A 10884-nucleotide genomic window follows, 5' to 3' on the forward strand; every position below is an offset into this window, starting at 1 on the left:
CTGGGTTTCTGTACAGCACTTTGAGATATCAGCTGATGTACGAAGGGCTATATAAATAAATTTGATTTGATTTGATTTGAATCACTTTGTACGATGATTTTATAAAGTAGGCCAATCATGTGTTATACCGTCTGTAACGGTTGAACGTAACCAGCTCAGTGCCGACAAAGTTTATGGAGTCAGGCCCCTCCCCTTTAATGACGATATTTTTTGTCAGGGGACTTTGGGGCTTGGTGGTGTCTCTTGAGCGCAGTTTCAAGATTCATCTTGAGAAGGTAGCAGTACATTTACCGCTCAAAGTGAGTCCGAAGCCTAAGGCGTGGGCTTGGAGTCCTGACTCAAAAGATACCTCCTTGTTTTTACCGGGCCGAACGTCGTTCCGCAAGAGCTCGGCAAGATGAGTGACAGGAGTCGACTAACGGGAAAGATTGGAGATGAAACTTTGATTGAGATGAGCCAGAACTCCCTATGTGATGGTAAATTGTTCCGCTTACTTGTGTCAGACTAGTTAGGCAGACAGCGCCGCATTGAACTGGTTGATGTTCCATGCTCTTGCTTGCTTGTTTACAGCTTTATGATAATCAAATTAATAGGTTATTTGTCTTTAGGTATGAGATGCAGATTGATCTGTAGCTTATACAATCATATTGTTGCTTATAGGCCTAACGGTTACGCATTTAATTGTATTATATGCAGACCAACTCAACCGAAGGGACTGTAAACACGAGCTAGGCCTAATAAACACTTTGTCATGTACAAAAATAATATGTCCCAGACCCCGACAATTTCCCGTTTTATTGAATAAAGCCATTAATTAAGAAGTTGATTTACAGTAGATCTGTAGACTACTCAGATTGATACGGTTTAAAATATCAGCAACCTCTTAAAGATGTCTTAAAATACAGTAATCACATTACCATGCAGGAACATGGACATCGATAAGGTATCATAATAATGGTGTTATTCAATCTTTCCAGGACGTTGTGTTTTACCACCGGTCGCCGTTTTACTGTGTATTATCAGCATAGTCATTGTTAAATCAGTTTTTTTTGTCCGGAGAGTATAAACTGTCGGTTTTCAGACCTCCCCTTTAATACACTACCCAGGCTGCCTCATGGTCAGACCCGGACTTGTCGAGAATTCCTTTTTAGGCTTAACATGGTCATGTTGTTAGTAGGGAACCCCCCCCCCCTCTCTGATATGGAAGAAATTCTCTGCCTGCTTCAGAATACAGAATAGCATTTCATATACACAGGCTACAAGTAAACGTTCCCTACACCTGCTGAGCATAACTTTGTCAGCAAAGCAACGTTTTATAGCCTTACCATCTATGGTAATACTGTATATCAGATGAGATGGATTACTTTGAATGTACCCCAGTCTCCAGCATTCTTTTTAGATGACTGTCTGTCACCATGTTCTTTAGTTCAGTACTTACTGTAGAAGTTATAACAGAGAGAAGTCTTTAATACTTAAACCTAACCCGAACCCGAGTACAGTAGTTACTTAAGCAATAAGGCACCTCAGGGGTTTGTGGAATATGGCCAGCATACCCCAGCTAAGGGTTGTTCTTAGGCACGACGCAATGCGGAGTGCCTGGATACAGCCCTTAGCCGTGGTATATTGGCCATATACCACAAACCCCTGAGGTGCCTTATTGCATTTATAAACTGGTTACCAACATAATTAGTACAAAGAGTACAAACAAATGTTTTGCCATAACAGTAGTATACGGTCTGATATACCACGGCTGTCAGCCAATCAGCATTCAGGCGCTCAAACCACCCAGTTTATAATGTAGAAGTTATAACAGAGAGAAGCGTCTATAGTACTTAAACCTGAGATGTGAGTGAGAATGGCTCAGGCTACACCCTAAACAGCACCCTATTCCCCATATAGTGCACTACTTTAGACCGGAGCCCCATGGCACCCTATTCCCCATATAGTGCACTACTTTAGACCGGAGCCCCATGGCACCCTATTCCCCATATAGTGCGCACTACTTTAGACCGGAGCCCCATGGCACCCTATTCCCCATATAGTGCACTACTTTAGACCGGAGCCCCATGGCACCCTATTCCCTATATAGTGCACTACTTTAGACCGGAACCCCATGGCACCCTATTCCCCATATAGTGCACTACTTTAGACCGGAGCCCCATGGCACCCTATTCCCCATATAGTGCACTACTTTAGACCGGAGCCCCATGGCACCCTATTCCCCATATAGTGCACTACTTTAGACCAGAGCCCCATGGCACCCTATTCCCCATATAGTGCACTACTTTAGACCAGAGCCCCATGGCACCCTATTCCCCATATAGTGCACTACTTTAGACCAGAGCCCCATGGCACCCTATAGTGCACTACTTTAGACCAGAGCCCCATGGCACCCTATTCCCCATATAGTGCACTACTTTAGACCAGAGCCCCATGGCACCCTATTCCCCATATAGTGCACTACTTTAGACCGGAGCCCCATGGCACCCTATTCCCCATATAGTGCACTACTTTAGACCAGAGCCCCATGGCACCCTATTCCCCATATAGTGCACTACTTTAGACCGGAGCCCCATGGCACCCTATTCCCCATATAGTGCACTACTTTAGACCAGAGCCCCATGGCACCCTATTCCCCATATAGTGCACTACTTTAGACCAGAGCCCCATGGCACCCTATTCCCCATATAGTGCACTACTTCAGACCAGAGACTATATTTTTTATTTAACTAGGCAAGTCAGTTAAGAACAAATTCTTATTTTTAATAACGGCCTAGGAACAGTGGGTTAACTGCCTTGTTCAGGGGCAGAACAACAGATTTTTACCTTGTCAGCTCAGGGATTCGATCTTACAACCTTTCGGTTGCTAGTCCAACGCTCTAACCACTATGGCACCCTATTCCCTATATAGTGCACTACATTAGACCAGAGCCCCATGATACCCTATTCCCCATATAGTGCATTACTTTGGACTACTTCCCATATGAGCCAATGACTCAATGAAGAGTGTGTTGTTGATGGTGTTGGACAAGGTTCATGTGTCTCTTTTTACAGTCTATGTGGTATATCACCATGGTGATGGAGATTAGGATAGGGAAGAAGAGATTAAAGAAGAAGACCATCATAAAATGTCCAAAAGGACAGATAACACTGACACGGTGTCTTTGTTTTCCAACAACACAACAAGGCCAGTTTTATGGCCAGGCACCACAGGCTGATAATAAATATTTACATCTACCTAACACTTTTGATATGTTGTTGCTCTTTTGGTCCATTAACATCTTTATTGAGTATTTTCAATAAGTAAACAGTAAAAATGTAAAATACTTGATGAAAATGTATATTTTTCTTCAGTTTAACATTTGAATGAATTTTAACTCCGTTTTTTTGTCCGGAGAGTATAAACGGTCGGTTTTCAGACCTCCCCTTTAACACACTACGCAGGCTGCCTCATGGTCAGACCCGGACTTGTCGAGAATTCCTTTTTAAGGCTTAACATGGTCATGCTGTTAGTCAGTACCCCTCCTCTTTCTCTGAGCTGGAAGAAATACTCTGCCTGCTACTTCATCCATTGTCCAGAAAAATGTATTAATGCAATATGCAAATATGTGCATATTTAATTAGATATTGCATCATTTGCAGGAAATTTATAATACAATAAAGTTTGATGTTTGTGTCTACATTCAACTGGTAAAAGTTGATTGTGATGTAATTTAAAGGGGGAAAATTACTCTATGAGGGTGTGGTGCCTGGCCTTAAAACATAAACCGATTTATTTCAGACATAGGTCACATTTGGTACAAAGTTTAGTAGGTCTCTCTCTCTCTCTGTGTGTGTGTGTGTGTGTGTGTGTGTGTGTGTGTGTGTGTGTGTGTGTGTGTGTGTGTGTGTGTGTGTGTGTGTGTGTGTGTGTGTGTGTGTGTGTGTGTTAGTGATGTTTGGGTTGACTCACTGTATCTACAGTATAGGTTACATGGAGGTTTTATCTGGCGTTAGTGCCTAACCTACTGTAAACCTAAGCTTTAGGGCCTAACCTACTGTAAACCTAAGCTTTAGGGCCTAACCTACTGTAAACCTAAGCTTTAGGGCCTAACCTACTGTAAACCTAAGCTTTAGGGCCTAACTGTAAGCTTGCCAAATATACACCACATGCCAAAATACTTTTGGGAACATGGGCAGAAAATGTTAACGTCGATCCACTGAGGCAAAAAAAGGACAATGTCAGAGTTTAATTCAATAAGAGGAAATCTGTGAAATGGAGAGTTGAAAGTATATAGAAGGGAGATCCAGAACAGTAGTCTAATGTTCTAGAAGAGAGGACCAGAACAGTAGTCTAATGTTCTAGAAGAGAGGACCAGAACAGTAGTCTAATGTTATAGAAGAGAGGACCAGAACAGTAGTCTAATGTTCTAGAAGAGAGGACCAGAACAGTAGTCTGTTATAGAAGAGAGGACCAGAACAGTAGTCTAATGTTCTAGAAGAGAGGACCAGAACAGTAGTCTAATGTTCTAGAAGAGAGGACCAGAACAGTAGTCTAATGTTCTAGAAGAGAGGACCAGAACAGTAGTCTAATGTTCTAGAAGAGAGGACCAGAACAGTAGTCTAATGTTCTAGAAGAGAGGACCAGAACAGTAGTCTAATGTTCTAGAGGAGAGGACCAGAACAGTAGTCTAATGTTCTAGAAGAGAGGACCAGAACAGTAGTCTAATGTTCTAGAAGAGAGGCCCAGAACAGTAGTCTAATGTTCTAGAGGAGAGGACCAGAACAGTAGTCTAATGTTCTAGAAGAGAGGACCAGAACAGTAGTCTAATGTTCTAGAAGAGAGGACCAGAACAGTAGTCTAATGTTCTAGAAGAGAGGACCAGAACAGTAGTCTGTTATAGAAGAGAGGACCAGAACAGTAGTCTAATGTTTAGGAAAGATTTGGTCAAGTGGTGAAAGAGGATGATAGCAGTGTTATGATGTGTGATGATTGTGAGGCGCTATAGAAATTTGACAGTCACGAGGCGGGACTTCAAAATGGCGCATCAAGGGAACTGACTGTTTAGATGGGTTAAGTGGAATAGTAGCCTGACTTAACTCTGGACACTGATTCTAGGTCTATAGCCTCTGACATCGCCTCTAACTGAACTCTGGACACTGACTGTAGGTCTATAGCCTCTGACATAGCCTCTAACTGAACTCTGGACACTGACTGTAGGTCTATAGCCTCTGACATAGCCTCTAACTGAACTCTGGACACTGACTGTAGGTCTATATCCTCTGACATAGCCTCTAACTGAACTCTGGACACTGACTGTAGGTCTATAGCCTCTGACATAGCCTCTAACTGAACTCTGGACACTGACTGTAGGTCTATATCCTCTGACATAGCCTCTAACTGAACTCTGGACACTGACTGTAGGTCTATAGCCTCTGACATAGTCTAATATAATATTAACTCCTGCAGAAGTAAGCATTTCTTGCAGTAAAATGCTACCCTATATGTAAATTCTTACTTGGGAACAGGAGCGGAGAAATATGATTTCTCTAAACTTCCCTAAATTTCGATGCGAGAGAAGCAGAGATGAAAGAGAACTTTACAGATGTCGACTAAAATTGAATCATTCATGCTATCATTTATGACAGGGCTGTCCAACCCTGTTCCTGGAGAGATACCCTCCTCTAGGTTTAACTCCAACCCTGTTCCTGGAGAGCTACCCTCCTCTAGGTTTAATTCCAACCCTGTTCCTGGAGAACTACATCTGATTCTAATAATTAGCTGGTTGAAAAGCTAAATCAGGTTAGTTACAACTGGGGTTGGAGGGTAGTTCTCCAGGAACAGGGTTGGAGTTAAAACCTACAAGAGGGTATCTCTCCAGGAACAGGGTTGGAGTTAAAACCTACAGGAGGGTATCTCTCCAGGAACAGGGTTGGAGTTAAAACTACAGGAGGGTATCTCTCCAGGAACAGGGTTGGAGTTAAACCTACAGGAGGGTAGTTCTCCAGGGACAGGGTTGGGCAGCCCCGATTTATGACATTATTGTGGTGAGCAAGGGTTTATTTAGTCTACTTGGGAAACAAGTAGGATAATGACAGAAGAAAAGCTGCATGTATCTAATTATAGACAAGTTGACTAACAAAAAGCCAACCAAAATGTTGGATATTATAATCAGAAACATAGGCCTATCTAAAAAGGCCTGTCAAAAGAGGTTTGGCCTAGTCCCAACGCGCACTAGCGACTCCTTGTGGCAGGCCGGGCGCATGCACGCTGACTTTGGTCGCCAGTTCTATGGTATTTCATTGGTGCGGCTGGCTTCCGGGTTAAGCGAGCAGTGTGTCAAGAAGCAGTGCGGCTTGGCAGGGTCGTGTTTCGGAGGACGGGCAGCTCTCGACCTTCGCCTTTGAGTCCGTACGGGAGTAGCAACGATGGGACAAGACTGTAACTACCAATTGGGGAGAAAATGGGGTAAAAAGTTGAAACAATAATCACACAAATAAATAAAGGATAGTTCTGCACAAGTTCTATATTTGTGGGTTTGGGTCGTGTGCAGGCCTCACATTGTCACTTTATCACATATAATCGTGCGTTTGTGGATGGGTTATTAGCAATTGCGGGTGGGTGCGGGTGAACAAACAGTTGCCCCGCCTATCATTAGCGTGCGTGCGTTGGGTCTGGTGTATGGTAAGTATCTGCCCCTCCTACAGGCAGCAGGAAGTTGCATCTGTAGTGTGACCACAGCTTGTTAGCTGCTCTAGTCGGTAGAATAGGACGGGGGGGAAGTTTCCTGTCACAGGAAAGCAAAGCAAACAAGGCTACGTCTTCGAGAACAAAGTTATTTGACAGGACCGTGACTTGTCTCAAAACAAGTGCACTACTTTGGTCAAAGGTCGTGTACTATACAGGTAATAGAGGGCCATTAGGTTGAGCTAAGTCATAGAAAAGTAGGATACTGTTTACCGTCGTCTCCCTTAACAACCTGGAGATATGGGGTCAATGACATGACATCTTGGCCACTTCAAAATACATTTATCATTTTATATCTCATTACAGTTGAAATTGTGTCTGTAACTGATTTTGTACTTGGTACTTTAGAGATAACCTGGAGATAGCCACAAGGAGACAAACACCACATTTAGGCCTATAAGCCCTGTGTATTAGCTCACCTAAAGGGGAATTGGACATACTATCAAAACCTTTGAGTTATTGGATAACTACCCCGTAGATAATTCTGCATGTATTAAAGAACTGCTTTTTTCCATTGTTAGCCTATAACCCACACCTGTCATCTCCTTCACTATCTGAGCCTATAGCCCACACCTGTCATCTCCTTCACTATCTGAGCCTATAGCCCACACCTGTCATCTCCTTCACTATCTGAGCCTATAGCCCACACCTGTCATCTCCTTCACTATCTGAGCCTATAACCCACACCTGTCATCTCCTTCACTATCTGAGCCTATAGCCCACACCTGTCATCTCCTTCACTATCTGAGCCTATAGCCCACACCTGTCATCTCCTTCACTATCTGAGCCTATAACCCACACCTGTCATCTCCTTCACTATCTGAGCCTATAGCCCACACCTGTCATCTCCTTCACTATCTGAGCCTATAGCCCACACCTGTCATCTCCTTCACTATCTGAGCCTACAGCCCACACCTCACATCTCCTTCACTATCTGAGCCTATAGCCCACACCTGTCATCTCCTTCACTATCTGAGCCTATAGCCCACACCTGTCATCTCCTTCACTATCTGAGCCTATAACCCACACCTGTCATCTCCTTCACTATCTGAGCCTACAGCCCACACCTCTCATCTCCTTCACTATCTGAGCCTACAGCCCACACCTGTCATCTCCTTCACTATCTGAGCCTACAGCCCACACCTCTCATCTCCTTCACTATCTGAGCCTATAACCCACACCTGTCATCTCCTTCACTATCTGAGCCTATAACCCACACCTGTCATCTCCTTCACTATCTGAGCCTATAGCCCACACCTGTCATCTCCTTCACTATCTGAGCCTATAGCCCACACCTGTCATCTCCTTCACTATCTGAGCCTACAGCCCACACCTGTCATCTCCTTCACTATCTGAGCCTACAGCCCACACCTCACATCTCCTTCACTATCTGAGCCTATAACCCACACCTGTCATCTCCTTCACTATCTGAGCCTATAACCCACACCTGTCATCTCCTTCACTATCTGAGCCTATAGCCCACACCTGTCATCTCCTTCACTATCTGAGCCTATAGCCCACACCTCACATCTCCTTCACTATCTGAGCCTATAACCCACACCTGTCATCTCCTTCACTATCTGAGCCTATAACCCACACCTGTCATCTCCTTCACTATCTGAGCCTATAGCCCACACCTGTCATCTCCTTCACTATCTGAGCCTACAGCCCACACCTCACATCTCCTTCACTATCTGAGCCTATAGCCCACACCTGTCATCTCCTTCACTATCTGAGCCTATAGCCTACAACTCTCCTCTCCTTCACTATCTGAGCCTATAGCCCACACCTCTCATCTCCTTCACTATCTGAGCCTATAGCCTACAACTCTCCTCTCCTCCTTGGCTGTGTGGTATTTTCTGAACAGAGAGTTATGTCTGTTGACAAAGTCACGCCGGTCCCTATACATTCCCCTCTCCTATCCTCGATGTTGATCAGAGAGTCCCGAGAGGCCTGTGTCCTCGTGGTATTTCCCCCCAGTAATCAGCTGTCCTCTGTATGCCAACAGCAGTTGAATTGTTCTAGTCTTGCATGGATTAATCAAGGGTGGAATTTCCTGCTTATGTCCTGTTGAATCCGAGAATCTTGCTACCAGGATTTCTGGAAAAGTAATCAGATTTAAGGGTCGGGTTTCACTGTTCCACTGTACTGCACTGTTCCACTGTACTGTTCCACTGCACTGTTCCACTGTACTGCACTGTTCCACTTTACTGCACTGTTCCACTTTACTGCACTGTTCCACTGTACTGCACTGTTCCACTGTACTGCACTGTTCCACTGTTCCACTTTACTGCACTGTTCCGCTGTTCCACTTTACTGCACTGTTCCACTGTTCCACTTTACTGCACTGTTCCACTGTTCCATTTTACTGCACTGTTCCACTGTACTGCACTGTTCCACTGTACTGCACTGTTCCACTGTAATACACTGTTCCACTGTACTGCACTGTTCCACTGTTCCACTGTACTGCACTGTTCAACTGTACTGCACTGTTCCACTGTTCCACTGTACTGCACTGTTCCACTGTTCCACTGTACTGCACTGTTCCACTGTACTGCACCGTTCCACTGTAATCCACTGTTCCATTGTAGTACACTGTTCCACTGTAGTGCACTGTTCCACTGTAGTGCACTGTTCCACTTTACTGCACTGTTCCACTGTACTGCACTGTTCCACTGTACTGTACTGTTCCATTGTAGTGCACTGTTCCATTGTAGTACACTGTTCCACTGTAGTGCACTGTTCCACTGTAGTGCACTGTTCCACTTTACTCCACTGTTCCACTGTAATCCACGGTTCCACTATACTTCACCGTTCCACTGTTCCACTGTACTGCACTGTTCCACTGTAATCCACTGTTCCACTGTAGTGCACTGTTCCACTGTAATCCACTGTTCCACTGTAGTGCACTGTTCCACTGTAGTGCACTGTTCCACTGTAGTGCACTGTTCCACTGTAATCCACTGTTCCACTGTAATCCACTGTTCCACTGTAGTGCACTGTTCCACTGTAATCCACTGTTCCACTGCAATCCACTGTAATCCACTGTACTGCACTGTTCCACTGTAATCCACTGTAATCCACTGTTCCACTGTAATCCACTGTATTCCACTGTACTGCACTGTTCCACTGTAATCCACTGTTCCACTGTAATCCACTGTTCCACTGTAATCCACTGTTCCACTGTAGTGCATTGTTCCACTGTAGTGCACAGTTCCACTGTAATCCACTGTTCCACCATACTGCACTGTTCCACTTTACTGCACTGTTCCACTTTACTGCACTGTTCCACTGTTCCACTGTAGTGCACTGTTCCACTGTACTGCACTCTTCCACTATAGTGCACTGTTCCATTGTACTGCACTCTTCCACTGTAGTGCACTGTTCCACTGTACTGCACTCTTCCACTGTAGTGCACTGTTCCATTGTACTGCACTCTTCCACTATAGTGCACTGTTCCATTGTACTGCACTCTTCCACTGTAGTGCACTGTTCCATTGTACTGCACTCTTCCACTGTAGTGCACTGTTCCACTGTACTGCACTCTTCCACTGTAGTGCACTGTTCCATTGTACTGCACTCTTCCACTATAGTGCACTGTTCCATTGTACTGCACTCTTCCACTGTAGTGCACTGTTCCACTGTACTGCACTGTTCCACTGTAGTGCACTGTCCCACTGTAGTGCACTGCACTCTTCCACTGTAATCCACTGTTCCTCTGTACTGCACTGCACTGTCCACTGTTCCAATGTACTGCACTGTGCCACTGCACTGCACTGTTTCACTGTAGTGCACTTATCCAATGTACTACACTGTTCCAATGTACTGCACTGTTCCAATGTACTGCACTGTTCCACTGTACTGCACTGTTCCACTGTTCTGCACTTTTCCACTGTAGTGCACTGTTCCAATGTACTCCACTGTTCCACTTTACTGCACTGTTCCAATGTACTGCACTGTTCCACTGTAGTGCACTGTTCCACTGTAATGCACTGTTCCATTGTACTGCACTGTTCCACTTTACTGCACTGTTCCACTGTACTGCGCTGTTCCACTGTTCCACTGTAATGCACTGTTCCATTGTACTGCACTGTTCCACTGTTCCCCTGTACTGCACTGTTCCACTGTTCCACTGTAATGCACTGTTCCATTGTACT

At 44.7% G+C, this 10884-nt stretch overlaps 1 protein-coding gene across 3 annotated transcripts in view; it reads left to right on the top strand.

Moving 5' to 3' along the window:
- The first annotated feature begins 246 nt into the window (after nt 1–246).
- LOC109886375 (anoctamin-5) overlaps nt 247–10884 on the top strand; it is a 77122-nt gene continuing 66484 nt past the window's right edge. For 2 of the 3 annotated variants that reach the window (XM_031832953.1, XM_031832955.1), the window contains exon 1: nt 247–476. In XM_031832953.1, the coding sequence (XP_031688813.1) occupies nt 398–476 (79 nt within the window). In that variant the 5' untranslated portion in view covers nt 247–397. The remainder of the gene's footprint in view (nt 477–10884) is intronic. The other variant, XM_031832956.1, reaches the window with a different exon arrangement.

The sequence above is a fragment of the Oncorhynchus kisutch genome, linkage group LG10 (genome assembly GCF_002021735.2).
Source record: "Oncorhynchus kisutch isolate 150728-3 linkage group LG10, Okis_V2, whole genome shotgun sequence".
Lineage (NCBI taxonomy): Eukaryota > Metazoa > Chordata > Actinopteri > Salmoniformes > Salmonidae > Oncorhynchus > Oncorhynchus kisutch.